The sequence below is a fragment of the Neolamprologus multifasciatus genome, chromosome 7 (genome assembly GCF_963576455.1).
Source record: "Neolamprologus multifasciatus chromosome 7, fNeoMul1.2, whole genome shotgun sequence".
Taxonomy (NCBI): Eukaryota; Metazoa; Chordata; class Actinopteri; order Cichliformes; family Cichlidae; genus Neolamprologus; species Neolamprologus multifasciatus.
Window position 1 is genome coordinate 33,322,384 of NC_140445.1, and position 27,476 is coordinate 33,349,859.

A 27,476-nucleotide genomic window follows, 5' to 3' on the forward strand; every position below is an offset into this window, starting at 1 on the left:
AAAAAAAGAAAAGAAAAAGACAGTTTTCACAGGGCTCTAATGCAGTTCTGTGAAGGACTAAGTATCCTTATGGCTTCCATGGTAAGTAGCAGCTAGGTGCTCCTAATCTGATGCAATTGATTAATTGATCATCACTAAGTGTGAGCATCTCTTCCAAGAAGATTTAGCATTTTCCCGGGTGGAGCTTTCAAGTGTTAACACAGCGCCACGTTCTTCCCAAGAGTGGGCACCTCAGTCATTCGCTCAGAGAAATATAAAACAAACCCAACAGCTGCAACTTAGACCAAGGGTGGCGAACTCCAGGCCTTGAGGGCTGGTGTCCTGCAGGTTTTAGATAACACCCTGGGTCAACACACCTGAATCAAATGATAAATTTATTACCAGGCCTCTGGAGAACTTCAAGACATGTTGCTGAGGTAATTTAGCCATTTGAATCAGCTGTGTTGGATGAAGGACACATCTAAAACCTGCAGGACACCGGCCCTCAAGGCCTGGAGTTCGACACCCCTGACTTAGACTTTATAGACCTCAGTTAACATGTTAAATGTAACAACTGTAAAAAGAACGTGTATGGTTTCTTTGGAAGGATAGCCCGGCGTGCCATGGTCTCTTAAAAGAACATGGCAGCACATCTTATATTTGCAAAATTGCATGTAAACACACCACAAGTCTTCAGGACCTTACTCAACCAAAGTAGAGATGTTTGGTCATAATGTGTGGTGCCACATTTGAAGAAAACCAAACATGGCTAATGGCAAATACCTTATACCAACTGCCACGCATGGTGGTGGGGGGGTGATGATTTGGGCTTGTTTCAGAGCCACAGGATCCGGGCACCTTTCCTGTCACTGAGTCAACCGTGAGTGCCTTTAAATACCAATGGATTCTAGAGTCAAATGTGAAGCCATCTGTCCAACAGGTAAAGCTTAGCTGAGACTGGCTCATGCAACAGGACAGTGATCCCATCACAGCAGAAAATCTACAACAGAATGGCTGAAAAAAAGGGTGTTGCAATGGCCCAGTCAAAATCCAGACTTCAACCTAATTGAAATAGTTCTCCAAGGGACTGCACAGAATGAAAACTATGAAAACATATTACACTGAGCTGTATTTCGTCACCCTGTATTTATACATGTGTAATGACAATAAAGTTGAATCCTAATCCTAAAACCTTAATTTCACATGAATGTAGATCAGTTCAACCCATTTAGGCTTCAACAGAAGCCTAAATGAAGCAATTCTGATTCCTCTGGTATGTCACAGTAATGATATCTCTTTAAAAACAACAACTTTAACACAAATGCAGTGTTATAAACTGCACCTATTAATAAAGACAAAGATAAATGAATCTACTGAGGTAATGATGTTGGAGTAATGCATGCGAGACTTAAAGCAGGATGCTGCCCATGTTTCTGTCTTAAATACCTATGCAGCATGACTGAGGTAAGCTAAAATTGCTTCCGTAAACTGCACTTTGCATCTGCTTTGCTCTGCATTTCTGTATCCGCCAAGTAAATGAGCAATGTTCGGACATCCGCCATCATTTGTAGGAAATTATTTTATAATTGTTGGCTGCTGTTGCATGATGGGTGATTTTAAAGTCCAACTGTTATCTCTCACGCACAGAGAAGAGGTCAGAGTCAACAATAAAGTCTCTGCAGGTTGTCGGCAAACCTTCAGATTGATGTGGTGCAAGAAGGGAGAAAAAGAGAATGTTTCATGTGAGGAGCTCAGCGCTCATTCTGCTGTGGGCTCTGCAGTGGGGTAAGAAAACATTCAGTTAAATTTTAATTATGTGCAGCAATAATGGTGCTAACTATTCTAAACTTAGTTTGTGCAGCCCTGCTACACATAGATTGAAATAATGTCTTGACAAGTCAGTAGATTTTGGATTTTTTTAATCAAGCCACAGTCAGTAAAAAACTAAAAAATTAGTATTTGATAAAGAAGCCACAAGCAGTTGAAAAATTTTCTCTTTCATCTCAGTCTCAGATGCATAACTGTTGCTGCTATGGAGGTTTTTGCTATCTTTGGGAATTTAGGCAACCTGGCATTTGTTTTCCATCTGATAATTAAAGATCCACAGAATGGTATGTGTTGAGACAGAACATATAATTAACCTTAATATTTAATATCACAAATATAAAGGATAAAGAAATGCTCAATGTGGTTTTGAGTATTTCACAACGCTAAGAGTCCACAGAAGACTTCAATACTTCAGATAGTTTTTGATGTCAGGTAATAACTCCTTACTAAAAATGTGAGCTTTCATGTGTGATTTATTTTCTAACAAAATGATGCTGTGATGTCTTTTGGGATATTCAGACTCAAAAATCAAATGTCTGGTGTCCTGTCTATTTTCTAGCTATTAGGTTACTGAATCATAAAGTCTTGAGTCTTAGTCAGAGACGTTTGGTTGGACAGATGCCTTCAGTGGATGGTGTCACCCTGATTACTTCTCTGCGGTCTTTGAGCCTGTTGGCGTTAGATGGGTTGTAAACCTTTGAGTCATGAGTCATGAGAGAGTTTGGGCCTGATTCACACACCCAGAAGCAACGATGGAAAAAAATTCAGTATTTTCAATCTTTGGCTGGAAGATATTTGCATATTTACATCAGCTCTGACAGGTTAAGGCTTCTACTGTTGTCTTTTAATAGGAAAGGCTACAGTTATTTTTTGCAGTCCATAGTGATCATTAGTCTGATTTTTGACCATCTCATACACCCTTGATCAGCAGGTGTAATTTCACAGGACAAAAGGAAAAAAATGAATTTTGTGTTTCATATTATTATCCAGCTGCTGGCTCTCCAGCTCAGTCGTGTCAAGCTCCTGGGGGGAAATGTAACTTTGTGCAAGACTGTCCAGACTGGAGTGATGAGCAAGGCTGTGGTAAGTTTTAAAAATGTAATTTAGTCCCATCTATAATCTGATTTTTTATTTTTTGGTGCCATTTCTTGTCAGATTTGTCTCAAAAATGGGAAAATGCTTCAGTGCTGAATATGCTGAATATGATTAGCATCACCCATAGATTTGACTTGACTATATCAATGTGATCATGTTACATGATCATTATGGTCTCATTAAGCTTCTGTGTTTTATTGACATTCTGAAAGGGGAATTTTAACTAATTTTGAGATGCTGGTCACTTATGTTCAAATAAAACAATCATCATATTTAAGATAACAATTAAAAGACCCTGATTTTGCATCTGGTGGCATCTGCTAGCTACGGGAAAACTTAGCGGTTTCTAAGGTTTGGTCACAATTTCTAGATTTTATACCTACACAGCAGGAAAATTTTACTTCAAATTATGGTAGGGTAAATAGTTTTCTTAGTGGAAGACCTCTCCTGTAATACACAGTATTATAACAGTTGAATATTCTGTCACCCCTGTGAAAGACTACAATGGAAAGGGGTTTGTGTGTGACTTTGAGGATGAAGGAATGTGTGGATGGGCTGACACGTCGCCCAGTGCACAATACAAATGGGAGAGACAGAGAGGGGAAACGGTGCCTGACAGTGGACCGTCCACCGATTACACCACCGGCACAGCCATAGGTATTGTACAGTCTTTTTTATTGTCATGTTTATAGTCAAAGCTGTATTATTGCAAGTATTTTAGAAAGTCATCCTGAATTAAACTGGAATGGTAATAACTTGAAATTTTCTAATCAATATGTCTTTTTACAAAGGTTGGTTCATGGGAATCAGTGCAGTAAATGAAGACTTGCTCCATACTGCAGTTTTAATCTCTCCAGAGATTAATCAGTCTTCAACAACATGTCGCCTTTGCCTCAGATACTTCCTGTGGGACTCGGGTAATGACAGCAAATAACTGCATGTCATATATTTAGATAACCAGGTTTTTTCCTCTCCGTCTCTCTCTGTTACTCCTGTTTTTGGTCATAACAAGCCCTACCTTTAAAAATGTATAATGTTTCTTTAACAATCTTTAAAGATAAAATGTATTTCCCCTGCAGCTGTCGTGCTAATAAATACTTTAATGTTTACTTTTTACTATAGGTAACACAGGTCTGGGATCTACGCCCTTGTGGGCATCTGTCCTCTACCCAGGTGGTGGAGAGGCTGTTGTTTGGCGTCCTGAGGCCTCCAGTGTTCGTGCCTGGAGGGAAGCTCTCATCTTTCTGGGCCGGATTCCCTCAACTTTTCAAATCCGTCTTCACTCACTGCGGTCAGTGGGACAAAGAGGAGATGTGGCCATAGACCAGCTGGAGTTTCTAGACTGTGCTCTTCCCTGTAAGCCCCTCAAAAGATTCCATTTGTCCCTGCCTTTTTCAAGTCATTGCAGAGTGTTTTACAATCAATTAATTCCAGTAAACTGATTCATAAGTGATAGTTTTTTTATTTTCTCTTGATCATCAGCACCAGTCCCCGGGGGAAACTGTTCAGCAGGGATGGTGAAGTGTAACAACGAGGCCTGTGTGGAGGAGCGCCATCTCTGTGATGGCAGCGATGACTGTGGTGATGGATCTGATGAGCTCAACTGCAGTGAGAAATCTAATTTCACCTGAATCCCATATTAAATATGTAGGAATATTTTAGTCACAATACAAAGTAATAAAATTGGTGGGGAAAACAGACTTATTGTTCACAAAAAGTTCAATCAAATTAAAAAAAATGTCTGCAAATGTCACTGGAAGTACGTTCAGACACAGCTATAGTCCCAGTCGACACACCGGTGTGTACAAGCGTCTTTTATTAAGAGTGTAGCACCACCGTGTATTTTGATCAATGTGCTAAAACCACTTTTGTAGTCCTAACCATCAGCTGACCTAACCAAAAATGTCATCATCATATCATCAGTGAATGACACGCGGCTCTTCGCTCTTGAATGGGACACCTGTGCACAGGGTCCTTTGTCCCTTTTAGCAGAAGTGACAGAGTAATGGGCCTGTGCAATTAATACAAATTAAAACATAATTACAATTATAATTTCAAGCATGTGTGAAAATATTGCTAAGATGAATTTGTTTTTTCTATGGCACTTCTTTGTTTATTGTTATCAAGCGAAAACTCCAAACTCAGTCTCCAACAGTGTGTGGCAGGTTTAGTTCAGATTGGAAGACAGACTGACTTTTGTCAACAGGAATAATAAAACTTGGTTAAAATAATAAAACTGACAAGGAACAACAAATCCAAATCCACTGTCAGTACGATTTAAAATAATCATGAGTGCCTTGGGTTGCAAAAAGAAGATGTGTTATTATATAAGGCAGTGGAAAAGCAGTTCTTGTGTATTTTGCTCAGTTGCCTCAGAATAAACATTCCTGTAGAAGCGACTAATATCGATATCATCTTTTAGCTTTTGTAAGAAATGCTTAAATCAGAAGGAATCATCTTACATTAAATATCTTTGTCAAAAGGAGCTTTTTATTGGTAAGGACCAAACTGTCTTCATGTTAATATTTTAAGCAAAATTACTCCAACAAAGTGCTGCGGCTGGAATGGCTGCCATGTTTTCCAGTAACAAAAAACCTGATTTTGTACTCAGTACTTTGTAAAACAGAGTTTGCTTGAAGGAGGTTGCTTGTGATCGAGAGGCAACACAGGTATTGGGCAAAGATCGGTATATATTTTTAACCCTCTGGGGTCCAGGGTATAATTGGCCGTTTTTGACTACTTTTGATTTTAACTCTATATTTCACCTTTAAAATATGTTTTTCTTGCCTTGTTTGGTATCATTATTATCATTGGTATCACAACCTCAAATATCTGAAATTTGAGTTATTTTTTCATTTTGGTATACTATATTAGCACAGTTGATCTAAATTCAGACAAAGAAATCAAAATCCGAGTAGAAAAAAGTTATATTTTTTACTGTAAAACCCACAAACATGTTTAACGAATCATTTTCATAACTTGAAATGCAAACAGAAATTGTACATTTCTAAAGATTATGCACAAGTTTTGCAAACAACAAAGTTATATGGTACTATTTACCTAAAAATGCAGCCAAGGCCTCAGGCGTTTTTTATATAACCATTTAAATCTATTTACAGAACAATCAGGTGTGCTGCATCAAATAAGAAGGCACACAAATTATTTGTGCCAGTCCAAAAAATGTAGTTTGTGTTCAGTATAAGACAGAGGAGAACACCAAAGGCCTAAACCCTGCAGGTCTGACAGGAGGAGGTGCATCAGTCCAGTTTTCCATGTGGGAACAGCGTTTACACTGGAATCTGCCTTTGATGGCTTTTTTAGAGCAAATGTGAAATTCAGCAGTATAACTGACACACAATAAAAGACAATAACTACACAACAAACTAACTATAGCTTCCAAACACGCTAAACGTCACTAATGTCTCACATATGAAAACTCGCTCTCTCTCTGTGTGTCTTTCGCTCGCCCGCTTTCCGTCGCGGGTGTCACTCCTAAAAACTTCCCCTTCTCCCTAAACAACCAAATGTCACATGTTGCCTTATCATTTTTTTTGATTGGCTGACATGGTAAAATCTAACACCAATAGGGAAGGGGTGTTTTTTCTTTTTCTTTTTTCACTCGCAAGTAGTGATGGGATTTCCGGCTCTTTTTATAGATCCGGCTCTTTCGGCTCGACTCACTAAAAAGAGCCGGCTCTTTCGGCTCCGAACTGGCTCTTCAGGTTGTTTTGTTGCTTTAATTATTTAATCATTAACAATAATATAAAATTAGACAGAAAAGGAATTACTAATGTAAAAAAAAAGTGGTTTTATTTATATATGTTTATATATGGCCCCTAGAGACAAAGCACGTACAAACTCTAAAGCATATACAAACTCCAAAAAGCACGCACAAACTCCAAAACACATTTCTAGCGTTTACTGAACTTCCAAAACAGAGCTACCCAGATCACTTAAATTACACAATTGAAAGCATGTGTGTATTGTTTGTGTATTTATAGACAAGCACTCATATTTATTCAAATAATTTAAAAAAAAGTTCATTTACCTGTTACTACCACACACCAAATCCGGTTGTTGATACTTCCTGGCTTGTGTAGCCACTAGGTAACAAAAGCTCAACACTGCGCCCTAGCATCCTGGAGCACTTCTGTTGTCTTTTGTACGTGCTTCTGAGTTTTTACGTGTTTTAGAGTTTGTACATGCTTAGGAGTTTGTACGTGTTTTGGAGTTTGTACGTGCTTTGTTTCTGAGGGCCACCATAAGTATACTTTATTTATTCACTCCACATAAAATGTAATAAATAAATCATATAATACAAAAAACAACTATTTACATTTTAAACTTTTAACTATTTAAATTTTCAGCTTTTTCCTTTTAAACAAATTTAACGTGAAACAACACAAAACACTGCAAACCACAACACATTTAAATATAAATTAAAATATTAAAACAAAAAGAAGATGCACATTCTCTGTCATATGGGCCTGCATGATTTCTGAATCCTTTATCATCTGCAACTGAAAATAGTGGATGATTACTGTCCCTCGCTCGTTTTCTCTCTGGCTCTGTTCCTGTGCTACTGCAAGTGTAACTAACGCCCCTCCCCCCTCTGCCCAGCGCAAAGTACAGGCCGCGCATGCGGAGTTTAGTGGAAAAAAGGGCGAGAGAGAGGGTGAGAGAAAGAAAAAAAAAACCTCACGGCTCCCAATAAGGATCCGGATCGCGTCCTTCACTTCAAAGAGTCGGCTCTAAGAGCCATTTCGTTCGCGAACGACCCATCACTACTCGCAAGCGGAGAGTGTTTGCTAGCGCTGTCTGTAGAAAACGCCGTTTTTACCCTTCTTCCCGCTGTAAACACCACTGTTTTGTTCAGAAAAAAACATCGCATGTATTTTTTATCATAACTCTGGTTTTACGTGGCCCATCGACACAATTCAAAAACTGGTATATAGTTTGAAGCAGGGGCGATTCTAGGATCAGAGCTTTGGGGGTGCTGAGCACCCAGAGAGCTGCCCATCCAGGCAAGGTAAACTTTACTCATCACAATGAGACTTCTTCCCCGTCTCTGTCAGTCCCTGCATCCCTAAATGCCTCCAGTTGTCCCGAGTTCTCTCTGACTGCCTCCTTGGTGCATTTAAACCCCTGCATCCTCCCTGTCCTCATCGTCTGTTGTCTTCATCTCCATTATCAGTCATCATAATTTTACCCTCTCTGTGCAAGTCTGCAAATTTCTTTATTAAATCATAAGTTTCTTAAATTCATCAAGTCTCTCTGTGCCTGGGTCCTCATCACAAAACATGACATCACTGTTTTGTACATTTTAACTAATTTAATCCCCACATTTTTGAAAGAATAGCAAAACACTTTTTTGAAAAGTCTGTAACAAAACCATCAAATCTGATCAAGGTTATTAAAATGCTGTCAAAGAAGAATGGATTGGAATAAATAAAAAAAAAATACATATCCTAACCTTAATTACTGGGGAAAAATGATGAATGATGCTCATAGTGAGTAAAAAGTAAACTTTGTGCATTTTTTGGACAGAGATTCACTTTTAAAGTGTATGTATAATACAATACAGATACATAAAAAATACACTCCAAAAATAGAAGAGTCCTTGAAATATACAAAATATTATTAGAAAATGGAGACACTTGGCCTTTGGTACAATGTATACAATGTATGAAAATATCTTTACTGCAGATACTACTATGGCTCTGCAGATTTTTTCTTTTCTTTTAACCTATGTCGCCTCACCTTGAGGTTGGTAAATCTGTCTATCACATTTTGGTGGTCAAGTCTCTCCCGCATCTCTTTCTCAACTGACATCACAGCCAGGTGCTGGAGTCTGCTTTGACCCATGGTCCTTCTCAGCCAGGTATGGAGCTGACTCAAGACACTAAAAGACCTCTCACAGCTACAGCTGCTAACTGGGTTTGTTAGGGCAACCTGAATAACAGTTTTCAGTTTGGGGAAGATCTGATTATCCAGAAGATTGTACAATGTTAACATATCTGGAATGGCACCAGCCTCACTCTTGAGCTTCAAAAAGTTTTTGGCAACTGTGACTTCCTCTGACTGAAGCTCAATATGGTAATGCAGTGCCAGGGCTGACAACCCAGTTTGTTTTGCAGATTCTGTATAGCAGCTTTAATATAGGGAGAACACAACTTCCAGATTGTGTGAGTTGTTTGTATTAGTTGCTTGTCTTTCTTTTTCTTTGCCAGTTTAACAGTTCCTGTTTTGCCTGTTAGTACTCCCTGTCTGTTTTCTTACCTGGTACTTCCTGATCTTGTACTTTGTCCTCATGTTCCTCTCTTTCCTCTCTCCCTCTTTGGACTGACAATCTGTACACATACACACACACACACACACACACACAACAGGAGTTATAAGGTTAATGGGCATCCAGTCAGTTAGCTAGTTAGTACCTTGGGTTCAATATCGGCACATGCACATATGGCAAAATAGCCAGTTTCTCTCATTACATTTCAAACAGGACAGTGGTAACAACAGCAGGCTACGGACAATGTTAAGTTTTAGATTTTAAATAGGCTGTATACATTTCAAAGAGATCAACAGGGCAGTCAAATATCGCTAATTTTACTACAGAGCAAACATCGTCGGAAAACACGTTTTCAACTAGGGCTGCCACAAACAATTATTTTGATAGTCGACTAGTCACCGATTATTTTTGCAATTAGTCGACTAATCAGATCATGCATCCATTGGATGTACAGCATACAGCTTATTGCACCAGCATGCATCTGCTCTCATATAACTATCATTAGCTTACAGCTCTAAGTGTTTAAGGTATGTGCTAACTAAAAATAAAGACACGATGATAGTTTATTAAATTTGAATGAAATTTGCAGATTGTTTCGGTGAAGTTTAATAAACTCATTGTTATCTAAAATATAACGGGACGCCGGAGTATATCTCGAGCATCTCACACTTCTGATAATCAGCTGTCTGCTTGACGTTTATTCAGCTGTGTAAAAACTATAACTTTAATCTCAGCCAAACTGATTTACTCAGGAACAAATAAAATACTAAAAAAAGGTGGTCTCAGCCACCATCGCTCTGGCAGCAACAGCGCTAGAGCGAGTAGGAGAGAGCCGAGCTGGAACAAACCATTTTGGGAAGGGGGGGGGGGGGGTATCTATACTTTTATTGTTAAAATGTTCCATCTCAATTAAGTACTGTATGCTTTTTATACTTTTAGTAGTGTGTCCCACAAACAGCAAATATTTTCAAAAAAAGTAAGACATCTTTGGGGGTGCTTTGATTCATTTTGGGGGTGCTGAAGCACCTCCAAAACTGGGCTAAAATCGCCCCTGGTTTGAAGTCCGCACTTTCGACCCAAGTTGAAATGGAGACTCTGACGTGCTGCATCTTGTAGCTGTGTCGTCTTAAATTGGTCATGTGATTTTGACGCACCCGCGCGTCCAGCGACCCCAGAGGGTTAAATAATATTTATAAACCAGGTTTAAGGCTTTAAAAAAAGTTGCCATGATGACCATGTCCATCTTTTATGGACAGTACACTTTATAATGATGACTATTTGTTCCGTCTTTGTTTGTTGCGTCCCCAGCTCAATATAAGTCCTGTGACTTTGAGGAAGACCTGTGCATTTGGGACCTAAGGTCACTTTCACCATTGAAATGGGTAAGGACAAATCAGACACAGATCTCCAACACGGATCCTCTGAAAGGACCAGGCAGAGATCATTCTAGTAACTCAGCATCAGGTATGATATTCAGACAAATCAGAGGACCCTTTTGTATTTTTGCTACTGAAGCTATGCTATTACTCCTTACTGCTAGTATTTGAAATGCTTTTGTATTAGAAATAAAAGGCAAATTTAAAAAAATACAATGTCATTGTTTTTATTTCAGGTCACTTTCTCTATGTTACGGTCCCTGATGAGGGTCTCAAAAGTGACTGGGCCTCCTTCCAAAGTCACTCTCTTGAACCCACCAACAGTTCACATTCTTGCAAGGTGAGTCCAAAACTGATGCCTTCATTCTTCAGCGGCTTTTACTTTTACTGTTTCACAGTAGTCTGAAACATTCAAATGCTTTGAAAAGGTAAAAATGTGGAAAATGTTATTCACAAATTGAATTAACAATCACATAAGGGTTATTGTTTTTTTTAGGAGTATACTTTCTTTTTTAAAAAAAAGGGGGGGGTGGAGGAGGGGGAAGGATAGCTTAGTAGGTAGAGTCGTGGCCCCATGATCAGAAGGTCAGTGGTTCGAATCCACTGAACGGCTACCCTGAGGTACCCCTGAGCAAGGTACCGTCCCTACACACTGCTCCCCGGGCGCCCAATGGCTGCCCACTGCCTCACTGAGTGAATGGGTTAAATGAGTGAATGCAGAGAGGAAATTCCCCACGGGGATCAATAAAGAATACTTTCTTTCTTTCTTAAATTGCTGGAGAGAAAATCATTTTTTTATCCCTCATCTTTAAATTAACATTGTTAACAATAATTTGAATTTAAAACCTAATTTCATGAGTTTACTGTACCTGCCTGTTGTAGATGGTGATGTACACTCACCAGTTTGGGCCGAGGTCGGGGGGTTTGACGGTGTTGGTTGCAGATAAATATATCTACCCAGTGTGGGAAAGAGGTGGCTCTCTAGGTGATCTCTGGGTAAAGGCAGAGGTGGAGATTGTCACCAACGTCACTTTCAAGGTAAGTGCCTCTCACAGGTGAATTAATAACCATAATAGGGAAGCTGGGCTTCACCCATTCCAACTCTAAAATAGGGATATTGATGGGTTAGGACTACAAATCTAAAAAAAAAAAAAAAAAACCTGAATAGCAAAGAAGTTAGTACATAAGGTAAAGATCAGTAAAATTAGGTTTTTGTAAGTAAGTAAAGTTTACAGAATCGGTTAAGTCGGGCCACAGAAATTCATGTAGCTCAGAGGTGCGATGATTTGATAAGAGATGATTCCTCCAAGCCACTACAGTAATCTATGTAATGTAAAAATAAATATATGTGTCGATTTAATGTATGTATACAGCCGACACAATTCTCACAAGTCTAACTGTTATATGTTCATCTTCAAAAAATAAAATGTATGATATATCAGCCACCATTATTATTTTTGAATAAACCTGGAACAAAGTTCAAAGAGAGCTTGCAATACTTTATTTTAATACAACAACTTTATGTTACTGCAGGTACATTAATGCTGAAAAGTTGAGTCACTGTTTTTGAAAGCAAAGCACATCTTTTTAAATCTTGCATTATATTAACTTAGTGAAATACCAATGATTAATGTTTACATAGGCCTGCTTTTTAGTGTTCCAGTGGCACGTTGTGTTCCCTAATGCTTGGTCGTTATGTTAAAAGGCTGACTAGATATTAGACAAACCATTTTCCTTTTATATTAGCACAGCTGAGGGCTGTTGTCAAGTGTCTGAATCATCAAACTGTGTGGGTTTGATAATAATCTCAAAACGGCCAAAAATTGACCAAATAAGTACAATTCTGCAAATTAAAAGCAGCTAAATGCGATTTCAAAAACCAAATTCTGATGCATGAAAATTTCACACAACAGTGTGCACTACTACCGTCACATAACAACACAAACTTGCTCCAATGATGGATTGATTTTTCCTGTGATTAGCCAGTCTCACATATGGGTTGTCCTACATCCTGAAGCTGTTCGTTTACTGCTAATATTGAGATTGTTTTGGTGAGCCAACTAAGTATAGCTGGGAGTCATCGTTTAATCAAACACTTTTCCACACAGAAAAGCTTTAAATTCTTAATACATGAACATTTTGAAATAATTCAGAAGGAAGTTGATGTTGTGAAGGCAACAGTGGTTAAATTTTAACTTTAAGCTTAAATAATTAAAATATGAGGGTTTTTTTTTAATTATCATTATCTTTTTACCTTTTCACATATACTTTAATTTACTTTAACGGAAATGATGGTGATTATTCAGTTCAGTTCAATTCCATGTAATATACCAAAAGCCGCTTTATATCATAATATAAAGACCCTGCAATACTGGGTCTCCATGTACCTATGTAATTAATGCATAAAAATCCATATGTGTATATATATATATATATATATATATACATATATATATATATACATACATACATACATATATACATATGGATTGCACTTATACTGCGCATACTAGCTACCTCCTGTGTTCACTGAGATATTCAACATCTCTTTATATCAGTCGGTGATCCCCACATGCTTCAAGGAGTCCATCAAGGAGTTCCTGTCCCAAAGAAACCTCACCCTGCTTCTCTCAATGACTATCGCCCTGTAGCCCTCACCTCAGTAGTGATGAAGTGCTTTGAATGCCTGGTCAAAGACTTCATCATTTCTTCACTACCAGACACACTGGACCCACTACAGTTCGCTTGGACACTAGAAGGGGGAATTATGTTAAAATGCTCTTCATAGACTACAGCTCTGCATTTAATACCATAATTCCCTCCACACTCACCACCAAGCTGGAGGATCTGGGACTCAGCTCATCTATGTGTCAGTGGATCTCCAACTTCCTAACTGGCAGACCACAGGCAGTAAGGATGGGCGGACATGTCTCAGCCTCCACCACTCTCAGCACTGGAGCCCCCCAGGGGTGTGTTCTGAGCCCCCTGCTGTACTCTTTGTACACATATGACTGTGTGGCCACTACCAGCTCCACCACCATCATCAAGTTTGCTGACGACACCGTCGTGGTGGGCCTGATCTCTGATAACAATGAGACACCCTACCTGAAGGAGATTAGGAATCTGGAGAACTGGTGCCAGAGGAACAACCTCCTTCTAAACGTCAGTAAGACAAAGGAGTTGATAGTGGACTTCAGCACTAAGCAGGAGAGGAACTACCAGACCCCCGTCATCAACGAGTGCCCAGTGGAGAGAGTGGACAGCTTCAAATACCTCGGAGTTCACATCACGCAGGACCTGTCATGGTCCTGTCACATCAACACCGTGGTGAAAAAGGCCCGTCAGCATCTCTACCACCTCAGACGCTTGAGAGACTTCCGACTGCCCTCCAAGGTGCTCAGGAACTTTTACTCGTGCACCATAGAGAGCATCCTGATGGGAAACATCTTAACCTGGTTTGGGAACAGCACCATGCAGGACAGACGAGCTCTACAGAGGGTTGTGCGTTCAGCTGAGCGCACCATCCGCTCCGAGCTCCCTGACCTGAACTCAATCTACAGCAGGCGGTGCTGGACCAAGGCCAGGAAGATCGTGAAGGACCTCAGCCATCCCAACAACAGACTGTTCTCTCTGTTGAGGTCAGGAAAGCGATTCCGCTCCCTGAAGACCAACACAGAGAGACTGAGGAGGAGCTTCTTCCCGCAGGCGATACGGTCTCTCAATCACACCACCACACAGTACTGACCCACACATATGGTTCTTACACACACTGGACATTCTGGACATTGTTTTCACTTCATCACTTAAATCACTTTAAGCATATTTGCACTGCACAAGACACTAAATAATGTGGATTGCACAACACTGGACATTATATCCCCTAATTTCCATTTAATACTAGAACAGCTGCTGTTATTGTGTATATATATATTTATATTTCTTCATACATTCTTATATATTACTGTGTATTGTGTATTTTGTTGTACAGTTATTTTATTTTCAACTTTAATTTATATATTTTATCTTATTCTTTCCCAGTTAAATTTACCCTTCATTCTAATTTGTGTTGTACAGTTATTTCATTTTTAACTTTAATTTTTACATTTTATTTTATTCCTTCCTAGTTAAATTGACCCCTTTTTAATTTTCATATTTATTTCCTATCTTATTCATAGCCTTTTCTTTTTTTTCTTTAGGTCACGAGCAGTTGTCTAAGCATTTCACTGCATATCGTACTGTGTATGACTGTGTATGTGACAAATAAAATTTGAATTTGAATTTTTGAATTTGATTTATTTATTTATTTATTTATTTATTTATTATTGTTATATTAATATATATAAGAAATATATCATAATATATTATATTTAAAAAATAACATTTAAATGTAAACATTTAAAATGAATATAACATCGCCTAAAAAGCAAACAACAACATTTTATAGATCGCGTTAAACCAAAGTTTCTCAGCTCTAGCGTACAGCTTCTATATGCGCATAAATAATCAAAAATCAAAATTTTCCGACTTTAAAATAAAAAACATTTGAGATCTGAATGTAATACTCAATAGAAAGAAAAGAACAGTTTACAGGCGACAAATGAAGAATAAAAGAAAAGAAAACATCTCTTTTAATTTGAGTTTACATGACTACTAAATGTAATTTAGTATTTTTGTACTCACAAAATTCAAAAATCCAGCAGCTTGGAAATAAACGATTTAGTTGTTGTTGGGTTTTGTTTTGGTTTTTTACCTCTTTTATAGTGTAACTGGTGAGAATTTTAGTTGAAATATAAAATAGCTAATCTGCTCTTTTGAATTATTTTCTCCCTATAGATCCTGATTATGGCAGCAATCAGAAACTTTACATATGGAGGTATCGCGATTGACAGCATTGTTTTGTCTCCCGAATGCCGCTTATCAACCAGTAAGCTTCTTAATTGTCTTAACTTTGAGGAAAAACATCTGCAGGGAATAAGTATAAACATCTTCTGTCGTTGAATGACTCTTGCTCATGTTCTTCTCTTCCATAGATACTAGTTCTGTTGAAACATTCCCTGATCACCCTAAAAATCCATGTGCTGAACCGGATAAGTTGTGTGATTTTCATATTGACTGTGAAGGAGCAGAGGATGAAGCTAAATGTGGTGAGTGCATTCATCCTGTTTATTCGGTTTGACTTTTTTAAAATGGTCTGCAAAGTTTTAAAAGACTTTTGATTTTATGAAATGAAGTGATGCCGAATCCAGCAGGGTGTTCCTAAACTTAACCCAACTCTATTAATAATAGCTATTTTATTTCAAGAAGAAGGTTAATATACTTAAAATAATCTGCTGGTAAATAATTAACTTGTATTTTACACAATTTCATTGCTAATTTTCAAAAAGAAATTAAGTAGGTTGTGTTTATTGCTTTGGTTGCTCCTAAACTTTACAAGTAATGTCTCGTGCATGGAACATGTAATATACAAGATTATTGCTGATTATGGTTGCATTTTTAATCACTGCTGTTAACTGCTGTTTCTTCAAAAACCTCTTCTGCAGGTGATTTCTCTTACTCTCAGGGCAGCTCTGGGTGGACTGACACCAGTCTTGGGGGTCAAGGTTGGGTACTATATCAAAATTCCACAGCCCAGGGTACAGACAGCTCTTTCTGGTATTCATTTATTTATTTGTTTAGTGCTAATTTCATAGTACAATTTATTCCCGTGGGTCTATTTTCATCTGTCAGAGGAGTTTCTGTATGTAGCCAAAGCTCCAGGCCAGCAGCTGACTGAAGCCCAAACACGGACCCCCCTCCTAGGCCCCACTGGTCCCGTTTGTAGCATGAGCTTTGATTATGCACTAACTGGGAAACCCAGTTATATTGGTAAGTTGTTGCCCTGCAAATCTTTTTATTTTTTCCAGAACACAAACTTGGTACGCTGTAAATAACCCCAGTTACATCTTTCTGCTGCAGGTGATCTGTCCGTCAGAGTGATTGACAGCTCAATGGGCACGGGGCCTAAATTGTGGGAGTTTAATGGGAAGACTGGACCAGAGGCAGAGGATTGGCAACACGCTGACATACTCATTGGATTTAGGAAAAATCGATTCCAGGTCAGCTTAACTTTAGTCTTGCTGCTCAGGTATTTATCATTTTGCTCAACTACAGAGATACAACTCCTCTTCTCATTGGCTGACTCTCATAAACAGAAAATTTGAATGGTAGCTGGGTGGGCCTTCTGTGCCACTTTAATGATATCAGCTTTCAGTGAGGTCATCATACAAAGCCCGAGATTAAACATGACCTCATTATTTAAAATCTTTACCTTGTTTAACATGAGCGTCCATCGCTCTAACAGTACATATGACATGAGCTATATTATTATATTTTTAACTTCAGTCTGAAAACTATAGTCAAAAGAAAAGAGTTTTGGGAGGTTTAAACAACACACTCTATAGGAAATCTGCCAATGGCACCTTCAGAGGAAGTATAAGCTGAACCATCTGCTCAGGGATTTGAGATCAGCTGATCTGACACAATTGATGTTGAGTTTCACTTTGTGGCTTGACTGAGCTAATGCTATGCTATTTGTTTTTCTGTAACACAAAATCAAACAATGAAACAGTTAAAATATTATTTAATTCATTAGACCGCTTTGTTTTATCTTCACCAGCTTGCTTTTGAAGCTCACGCTAAGAAACTTTGTCAGTGCTCCAAGATTAAAGTGAAAAATGTCCAATTTAGTGACTGTCATGTTGACTATTATCCATGGTCTCCAACAGGTAACTTTAATATCTACTTATAATTTACATAATTTATGATGCTCAGTTTAAAGTTTTTCTAGTACTTGCTTAAACCAACCAGTTTTGTGTGTGTTTGCCCAGGATTGTCATGTAACTTTGAAGAAGGATTGTGTGGATGGTATCAGGACAGCAGCGACAACTTTGACTGGACAATGCTCAGTGGGATGGACCATACTATCAGTGTTGGTAAGCTCATTTGATTTCAAATAAATTAATCTAGCATTTTATACAGGCTTTTAATCAGGGAGCATCTCAGATGTACATACTTTTGAATCCTTTCCACAGACTCACTCTCTCTATTAGAGAACCCTCAGTGTGGTTTGGCGCAGGTGTAATGCTCTTAACTGCTGTCAGTAATGATTGGTCCTTGTTAATTGATTTTTTTCAGCTGACATTTAGGATGTTATTCTTGTCACAAAGCTGAGAGATGTTTCTTTGCTATAAACTCCTTTCAGTCCCTGTTGATAAATGATGGAAAGCACAGTAAAAGTACTTTGTATTAATTTAATGTAATTTTTTTTTTTTGAATAGTTGCCATAAATATAATACAAGTTTGAAAGTGAAGATACTAATTTTGCTAAGCATTATGTGATTGGTATTATACTGTATCAGTGTCTGATGCTGACCTGTCTGTCTGTTGATGTTCAGGCAGAAGCCTTGTCATGGACATGAGGAGTCCATACCTGCACGGTTTGTTTGGACGCTTAATTTCCTTTCCACAGTCACCGGGTCCTAAAGATTACTGCCTTTACTTCTTCTACAAAGTCTATGGGCCAAATGCAGGTGATGATAATTTGACTAAAAGAATGTAATATGTAAATTTAGAATGAAAGATTGTTTCTTCAGTAAAAAAAAGAAAAACAAACCTTTAACTAGAAATCTCTGATATTTTTCTTCCAGGTACTCTGAATGTGAAGCTAATAGATAACAAAGGTTTTGAGATGGTCCTGTGGACCCACAGTGGAGCTCGTGGAAATGTTTGGCATGAAGCACAATGCCCAGTACCGTACCAGATCTCAAAATTTCATGTATGTAATAAATGCACACAGCACCAGTGAAATTACTAAAACAAGGAAATCCATCCTTTTTTCTTCAGCACTTATCCAACTGAGGGTCATGGGGTACTGTAGCCTATCCCAGCTGACACAAAGTGAAAGTGATTTTAAACAAATGGTTTGAGTTTTTGGAGAAACTTTGCCCACTTGTGCTAAAACAAAACATCATTGCAGCTGTAAGGAAGTAGATGCCCTTCACGGGTAGACCTATCCTGCCTGCCACTGGTTTAAAATGCAGCACTGACGCTTTTTGCTTTTATGAAGAATAAAGACCACATCTCCCTTTAACTCATCACTGAGTACAAGTGAAGTGCAGAAATTATTTTGGTCAATTTTTTAACAGCTGAACCTCTCTTCACCTCCAAAGATCTTAAATATGTATAACGACCCACAATTTTTCTTTATCATTTTTACCATGATGCTATTCCCACTTATGCCAGCTTTCTGTCTTATGTTTGTATTTTTTGTTGCTTGTGCATGTTTTTATTAATTTACTTCTGTCTGCTTATTTATGCTTATGTTTCATCTGAAACATAGATATCAAGTTTCTGTCAATGACATTGTCCAGTATTTGTTGTTTTAAAATCACCTGTACACATTAACTTGGCTTTTTAATAGGAATAGTTAATAACATCTTCCTTCTCTTCCAATTCATCAACAGCTGATGTTTGAAGCCGTTCGCTCTGGCTATGATGGACTCATTGCCATTGATGATGTGGCATTCTTGGAGGGTCCCTGTACCAACCCAAGGATGTGTTCCTTTGAAGGCCAACAGTGTGGGTACACCAGCTCTAGTAAAGATCAGTGGCTCCACCGTAGCGGATACACAGCCACATCAAATGGGCCCAAATTTGATCACACCCTGGAGACTGAACAGGGTGAGAAACACCCCTGCTGTTTAACATTAGAATATACATGCAGGAGACTGAGAAATTGAGAATTGTGTTCATACGCTGTATGGTCTCTATCCAGGTTTCTACATGGTTGTTAACACTGGAGCAAGCATCCTTCCCTCAGGTAGCACCGCAGTCCTCACTTCATCTGTTCGCCAAGGAACTACCCGTACTGAGTGTCTAAATTTCTGGTATCACATGGGAGGAGTGAATCCAGGTGGGCCAGCTTCACAGAGGAAAACACAGACACACACAAAGTTAAACTAATGGAGTGTGTCCCATAGGTTCTCTTACAGTGTATATGAAGCCAGTGAAGGGAGAGAGGGTCAAGATATTTACAAGCAACCTGAATCAAGGAGATGTGTGGCGTCATGGCTATGGCAACATTTCGAGCTCCCTTGAGGACTGGCAGGTAAGTGTGAAGGCAGATACAGACTTTTTAAGCCACTTTTAATGTGATTAATTTATCCTTCCCATAAAATAAACTACTCATTTAATAAACTCATTTATCTAAAAATATGAACATGTGTGAATTCAATTTTCAGTAGTCTGCCTGAGTCACTCACACTCTCCACTCTCTCTATACTGTGCAAAAGTTTCGAGCCATCTCACCGTCATCCCATCAGCAAAGAACCAATTTTAGTTTGCATTTCTAGACACATCATTTGTTCCACTTTCTTTAGCTGAATAACACACAACACAGTTTGAAAGGCATAAAATAGTCATTTTATACCAACAAAGTGATTCCCATAAGGCCATTAGCTGAAAACTTGGCAACTTTGGCATGGTGTACACTATGCACTTAAAAAAAATCTGAGGGAAACCAGATAAGTATCTACAGCAGGTGTATCTGTGAGCTATGAAATGAATTAATAGGAAAAAAATCATTATCTTATTGGCAACAGCTTCATTTTTCAGCATGCTAATGATCCCAAACACACTGTCAATGCAGTAAAAGCATATCTGTGTCATGACGCTGTGTGTGGCAGGCAGGTTAGGACCCAAATGTAGGACTGAACTTAACAGCTTTATTTCTGGAAAATACAAATAACTAAATCTAAGTAACTTAACTGACCGGTTCTCCTAGAAACATACACTGCAGGCACTGAACAAACGGGACACACAGCAAGAGGGAGATCATCACAAGGAGCACAAAAAGACACAGACAATATATATACATGAAGGAATCAGGGCAGAGAGGAAACACCTGGGGAACACGGCTGGATTATAATCTAACTGGCAAGACGGGAACAAACGGGAATGACTGACTAAACAGAGAGAGCGAGACACACATTGAAAATATATAACTACAGAATTATGACTATACATGGGGCATGGAACAGACGGGAGGCTTGACAACAGAAATGTAAAGACTAGATAAGAAAACTAAGGTGACCTAAGAATACAAATGTTAAACAGAAGGCTAACAACTATAATAACCAAAACAAGGAACAGAATCTTAACCTCAGAATATTAAATAAACCAAAATCAAAAGTCCAAACACAGAAACGATGGGTCACAGACCCGTGACAATGACAATCTGGATAGAAAAACACACAGTGGAACACTATCAATCATGGTTCAACCTCCCTAAAACCAGGACCTCAGCATTTCTGAAGCAATGTGGGATCATTTTGACAGAGAATTTGGAGAAAAACAAAGGCAGATAGCCAATCCAAGAAATAACTTTTAATTTCCTTCAAGATGCCTGGAGAACTATCCCTGAAAACTACTTAAAGAGATTACATAAATAAAAAATATCAAATAATGGCTTTCAATTAGAATTCTACAAATTCTGTTTTTGTGTTGTACAGTGAATCTTCATGCAACTACTTCAGGTTTTCATAGCAAAAAACAAAGAAACGAGTGGTGCCTCAAGACTTTTGCACAGTAGCTTTTGATCTAAGGACTTTGTGCCCGCTGTTCAAAGCAAGCTTATTTTGTGGTAATTTTCTTCTGCAGTTGGAATTTGAGGTTGTCGGCGCTGGAGGGAAAGACTCTTGCATTGCAATCGATGACATCTTTCTTGCACATTATCCCTGTGAAAATCAAGGTTTGACATGCCTCATCAAGATTGAAATCACTACAGATTTTAAGACTGCAGTAAAAGCAGCACGCAGCTCTATGTATCTAGATACTTTTCCTCATGGGCTTTAATCAAGGATCCCGCTAAGACTTTAAGATAACAGTAAAAATGAATGAATAAATGAAAGAATGTAATATTTTTAAATATTACATTCTTTAGACATATTTTTGTCTTCCATTTTGTGCTGTATATTTGAAATTGTGGCTTCAGTGTGTCTGTACTACTCTGTGGTTACACTATGCTGAGTTAGAACAGGTTTTTTTTTTTTAAGTTTATCTGAGGCTGGATGATGCTCTTAAAGACTAGAGAAGTCTTTTACTCACCACTGGCCACAAGACAAAGAAAATAATGCATGCATTTAGTGTTGCACTCCTGTGGTGAGTGAAACCACAATTACCTACAGTACCACCTAGAGAAGGTGTAAGCCAATTTGCACTGGTGTATTTTTATGTCTTTAACCCACTAAAATAAAGGCCTTACGTTAGTTTTCAAAAACTACTCCGAGTACATGACTACCTCCTCTATAATATGTTATCCTACTCAATATTGCACAATTATAGTGTAATATTTATTTTGTTAGATTCCCCAGGTTCCAAGTGTGGTATGGAGAGAGGCATGTGCAGCTGGAGCAACACTCAGAACATGACCATAGACAAACTGGATTGGGAGCTGACGAGTGCAGAGATGGAACATCACTACCCAATCCCACTTGACGACCACACTTTGGGCACAGAAAAAGGTAAAACCAGAGAGAAACAGACAACTAGACAGCTGGCAGATGCTGCAAAGTCACACTTATTATCTTCTTTTTCAAAACACCCTTCTTTTCTTTTCTGCAAGGTCACTTCCTGTTCTTTCCAAGCAGCAATCGGACAGAAGTGAGTCAAAACGCTCTACTGCTGAGCCCTCACCTGCCCCCTACTAAAGGCACCTGCCTGAAGTTCTGGCTCTATAAAAGCCAGTCGTGTAAGAAAGAAATAACATATTCAATTTATGTCAGTTTTGAATGCATCTACCTGTAAATATTTTTAACCTTTTTTATGAATGACTTCAGCGGACTGCCAGCTAAAAGTATGGAGACTCTCCGAAGGTCGTTTCAACCCGCTGGCTGAGACCGAACTTGTTGGACTGTGGAAACGTTTTGACATTGACATCACATCTACTGAGGAATACCAGGTCAGGCTCACATTTATAACAAATGGCTGAATACACTTAGTGACTTGTTGTTGTATGTAAGCATATACGACCTACTGCAATCTCTGCTGTCATCTTACTTTTCCTGTAAACAGATTGTTTTTGAAGGCGTCAAAGGTACAGCAGGTGTGGTAGCTCTGGATGACATCGAATACACCATCGGGATCAACTGCGCTAACAAAGTCACAGATCCAATAAAATGTATGAGCAGAACTCCCAGATTTCTATTCAAACTATTACAGACTGTATTAGAGGTTTTTAATGTTTCTGCACAATGTGCATGCTCAGATTCAGTGCTGAGAAATTTAAAAAGAGGCAGTTTTCATTGAGTGTCCACCACCCCTGCAGACAGCAGTAAATGTTTTTTTGTGACATTTCTGCACATTGCTTCTGCATTTTGGCTTATTTTTGGTCAATAAAATGAATAAATACCTAAGATAATAATAATAAATAATATCTGCTAAAAAAAACAGGTTTTTGTTTTAATGCCCTGACATGTAAAACCTTTTAATTAAAAGAGGCTGTACTTTATTTTTCATGAGCAGCAGTCACTGTTAAGATGGGTTTTTTTAAATAAAATAAAATTTCCAAACTGACAAAGTGAATTTAGAACTAATATGCTTTTAATAATATTCAGCTTTTCAGCACTTTAATTTTTTTAACCATTCAACCATTTGACTGAATTTCTAACTACAATGTAAAGTTTGGCTTCACTACATTAATGAGACAAATACTAAATGTTTCCCATCTGTGCTGCAGCCTCCCCAAACCGAGACAATGCAGGAGGTATCGCGGCGTCTGTGATTGTGGTCCTTCTGCTCATCGGCACGTTGGTCGGCCTGCTGGTTTTCTACCTGCGAACACGACAGACATCACCTTCCTCATTTGTTGCTGGTTTCACTAATGAGTCTTATGACACAGTCCGCACAGTGAGTAAATCTGACATTCAGACCCTTAAGAACACAAAAAGCAAGAGGACAAAAGCATTGCCCATATGATCAAAAATGCTGATTTTTACCTTAATGTGTCTTAATTAATCACTAATAATTAATTAGAGTTCACTTCAGCAGGACCATGTTACAGTTCCGCAGACCCAAAACCCAGATGGCAGCTGGTTTCAATAATGTCTCTGTCATGGTCCTGGGTCGTTGACCCAGTGTTTTGAGTTTATTGTTATTATTTTCCAGTTTCTGCTGTTTTGCATTTGTTCTTATGGTTTGAGTTGTGTGTTTAGTGTTTCTATCATCCCTACCTGTGTCCTTCCTCTGTGTTCTGTTCGTGTCCCCGAGTTGGTATTGTGAGTTTCCTGTTTTACTTTGTAGGTTTGTGTCTCGTTATGCCCATTAGTTCCAGCTGTGTCCCCTCCTGTGTGCCATTTCCTGATTACCTGGTGTATTTATACTGCGTGTCTACCTGTGCTCCTCGTCTCGTTGTCTGCATTTCTCTGCATCATTTTGGTATGTCTCCATGGTCCTCTGTTCCCCGCTTTGCGTCCTCTGTTCCCCGCTTTGCGTCCTCTGTTTGTTAGTTTCACCAGTTTAGGTTTATGTTTAGTTCTGTCCTCACCTTGGGTCTTGTTGAATTCTCCCAGTTCTTTGAATCTTTGGGCTGAAGGAAGGACAATACTCGGTGTATAAATGCTCAATCAACAATCCTTTATTTCCATACAATTTTCACACAATGAGCATAAACAACCATCCGGATGGGGAGAGATGCATGAGAGGGTCACAGCAAGTCTCAAAATGGTGATGTGTTACACAGCTTTTTATACTTTCCACTGGCCCCCACCTGGTCGTAAACCTAAACATTCACACTCTCTTATCTGTCATGGCGCCTAAGTTATGACCTCGGGCTCCCTGTCTTTCTACCTCCTACAAGGGTGGGGGCACAGAATGTTGTCTGCTTTTGCTATTACTGGACCAAGGTCCTTCGCACGCAACCTTCTCAGAAAATGATTTAAGCAGTCTGACATGACAAGAAAACAGTGTAAAACATTCACAGCAGATAAATGGTGGCGCCCACCTGTCTAACAGAACCCAAAGGATGGTCACATTCTTTTAATCCCCAAAGATATACTTGAACTTTTGTCTATCCTACTACCAAAATATACTGAGACATTTGGTCTAACATACTATAAGAATATACTACAAAGGGGGTCATGTTCTTTAACCTAAAAATATAAGGAAACTAAGTTACATATTTTGCACACATCCTAGACTAAGGAATATATTTATGTTCTACAGCTGTTTAACATAATTCGTCTACCTTGACTATGGGTATAAGATAACCTAATTTAAAATACTGATTTCACAGTCTTTCACCTTAAATAAATCTCCACTGCCATCTGCATCTTGGGTCCTCTTTCATTCCACCAGCCGACTGCTGCCCAGCCGTGACAGTCTCTGAGTATTTAATATGACATTTGCTGTTTGATTTCCAATCCCTATAAGAGGCAGCTTTATAGACTTTTCTGCCACCAGATGGTAGAAATAAACTCCAGAATACTTCATATAAACTAGCACTTAAACACCAGAGACAAAGTAACATGGTACCTGCTGAAGTCCTATCTGTCGCCACCTGTTGAATCTCTCATTCATACATTTTCTTACCAAAGTGCTGATTCACTGGGTTTTGGCTTCAGAGGCTGTACATGAACATAAAAAATTATAGGCTGCTTTATTTCATGTTTAAATTTCATAAATATGTTAATAAATCATGAAATTAATGGTCAAAATAACAGAAAAGTAGAAGTTCTTTCATGTAGCAGTTTATCCAAAATTGACATTTTCACTTCACAACAGTCTGACCTTTTTATGTTTTTGCAGGTCTCTTGTAACACCAGAGAAATGGAGGTGGAATGAGACTCAAGGTACAAAGGTTCTGCCACCCAAAGGTGGTTTTGTTGAAAAAAGGTGATATCACAGCAGGAGAACTACTTGTGTCACCCATACATCACACACACAATATGCAAGCATAGCTCACACACTGACCAACCAAGCTAAGCCTAATTGGTGAAGATGCCTCAGATGTGACTCTGGCTGTGGATGGAAAGAAGACAAAAGGAGAAGGTCTAATGTGTTTTGGATGAAAATGAACTTTCTCTAAATCAAGACTGGGCACAGCCCATGAATGACAGAAATGGCTGTAAGTAGATCCTTTTAGGTGTCTGAGAAACCTCGAACAGTTTTAAGTGCAAGCAGCAGAAAAATTTCAGTAGTTTAAGCCCCCTTTTTATCTTCTAAAATGGGCACTCTAAAAAAAACAACTAGCAAAATAATTTGCTAGTTGTGGGAATAAATACTAAGCATATGGAAAAGTAATATAACTTTGTCAGTTCATAAGAAGTTTGTTTTGTTTTTGTTTTTTGTTTTTTCCCAGCTTCAGCCTAGAGACTACATGTTTATAACAGAATAAATGGGCCACTGGAGTTTGAAACTATGAGAGTTTATCAAAACCCTTGAGTTGCAATATGTAAGTGGAGTCCAACTCATATTAGGGACAAACTCTTAATTTGTTGTTCAAAAAGAAGGAAAGTTGTGGACAAAGGAGAAAAGACTGTAAACACGCAGGTTACAGCCTTGAGAAAGTTGCATTTAAGTGGACGCTGAGGTGCGCTAGTGTTTGTAAAGATTGTTAGAGTAATGCAATGTTTTAGATGTATTGAAGGGTTCATTTTACTCTGTTTTAAAACAAGCTGTGATTGACCTCTGGTAATAAAAATGATGACTACTGCAAGACCAGTTTTTGTTTTTTGTTTTTGTTTTTTTCTGATCCCAGATAGTACTTCTGGTGTATGCAGGAGGTAGGTCTAAAGATTTTTTCTGAAATCATATTTAAAAAAAAAAAAAACTATAATTTTTTTAAAGATTTTAGTAGTGAGTTACCTGTTAATTATAAATTAATCAATGAGCAGTAGAAAATATAAAAGAGTAAATCAGTCATCTGAATAGCTAGCCAAAAGTACAGCTAACTGACAACATTGTTAGCTTCTAAAAGTGTAGGTAAATAGTTGTTGGCAGGTTGTATGTACAAGCTTATGAAATAGCTTGCTAAACAACTGAAAAAGACTGTGAAACCTAGCTAAAATTATGAGTAAAACATATCTAAAAAATGTCTACCTAAATATGTGGAGCTAAATATTAGCACCTGAATTGTTAGCGAACAGAGTAACAGTTGAAATACAAGTTTTAATAAACACAATTTTTGATAACAGTATATTTATTCCTTGAAATAGAATATTTATATATAAATAGAGTATGTATATATATGTGTGTGTATGTGTGAATATGTGTGAGAGAGAGACAGACACACACAGAGAGAGAAATTCTCTTGGTGAAAATTTTTTGTTAATGTCAAGGGTCAGAGGAAAGTAACCATACTGCTTCAAGCTAATAGGAAGGCAACCAAGGTATGCAGTAAAGCATCTCTGAACACACAACACATCAAACCTTAGGGCAGATGGGCTACGGCGGCAGGAGATCACACCAAGTGGCACACCTGACAGCTAAAGACAGGAGACAGAGGCTACAGTTTACATGGGCTCACCAAAATTAAACAAAGGATTTGAAAAATGTTGCCTGAGTGATGAGTCTTGCTGTCTGCTGAAATACTGGAACGGTAGGGTGAGAATTTGGTGTAAACATGTGAAAGCATGGATCCAACCTGCCTTGTATTAATGGTTCAGCATGATGTCGGAGATATATTCTTCCACGCTTTGAGCGTATTCTTGTTGACCATGTCCATGCCTTAATGACCACAGTGTACTTGATGACTGCATCCACAGGATAACACAACATGTCACAAAATTAAAAATATCTCTAACTGGTTTTTTTTGAAGATGACAATGAGTTTACTGTATTCAAATGGTATCCAGAGACATCAGATCTCAATCTAATAA

At 38.4% G+C, this 27,476-nt stretch overlaps 1 protein-coding gene and 1 long non-coding RNA gene across 2 annotated transcripts in view; one reads left to right on the forward strand and one right to left on the reverse strand.

Moving 5' to 3' along the window:
• Positions 1-10,257, reverse strand: part of LOC146514615 (uncharacterized) — a 35,814-nt gene extending 25,557 nt beyond the window's left edge. Inside the window, exon 1 of the long non-coding RNA XR_014875074.1 lies at positions 9,181-10,257. This is a non-coding gene — a long non-coding RNA (uncharacterized LOC146514615). The remainder of the gene's footprint in view (positions 1-9,180) is intronic.
• Positions 1,320-26,392, forward strand: LOC146514618 (apical endosomal glycoprotein-like). The gene is made up of 29 exons (XM_085166206.1): positions 1,320-1,764; positions 2,797-2,889; positions 3,400-3,558; positions 3,693-3,818; positions 4,024-4,257; positions 4,384-4,509; positions 10,499-10,654; positions 10,803-10,906; positions 11,449-11,604; positions 15,400-15,490; positions 15,597-15,710; positions 16,107-16,199; positions 16,294-16,431; positions 16,522-16,661; positions 17,222-17,330; positions 17,433-17,537; positions 18,000-18,134; positions 18,252-18,379; positions 19,068-19,284; positions 19,379-19,516; positions 19,584-19,711; positions 21,262-21,352; positions 21,966-22,124; positions 22,226-22,351; positions 22,440-22,561; positions 22,675-22,780; positions 23,339-23,508; positions 23,647-23,710; positions 25,405-26,392. The coding sequence occupies exons 1-28, from the start codon at positions 1,713-1,715 to the stop codon at positions 23,701-23,703; spliced, it is 3,573 nt and encodes a 1,190-aa protein (XP_085022332.1). The 5' UTR covers positions 1,320-1,712; the 3' UTR covers positions 23,704-23,710; positions 25,405-26,392.
• The last annotated feature ends 1,084 nt before the right edge of the window (positions 26,393-27,476 follow it).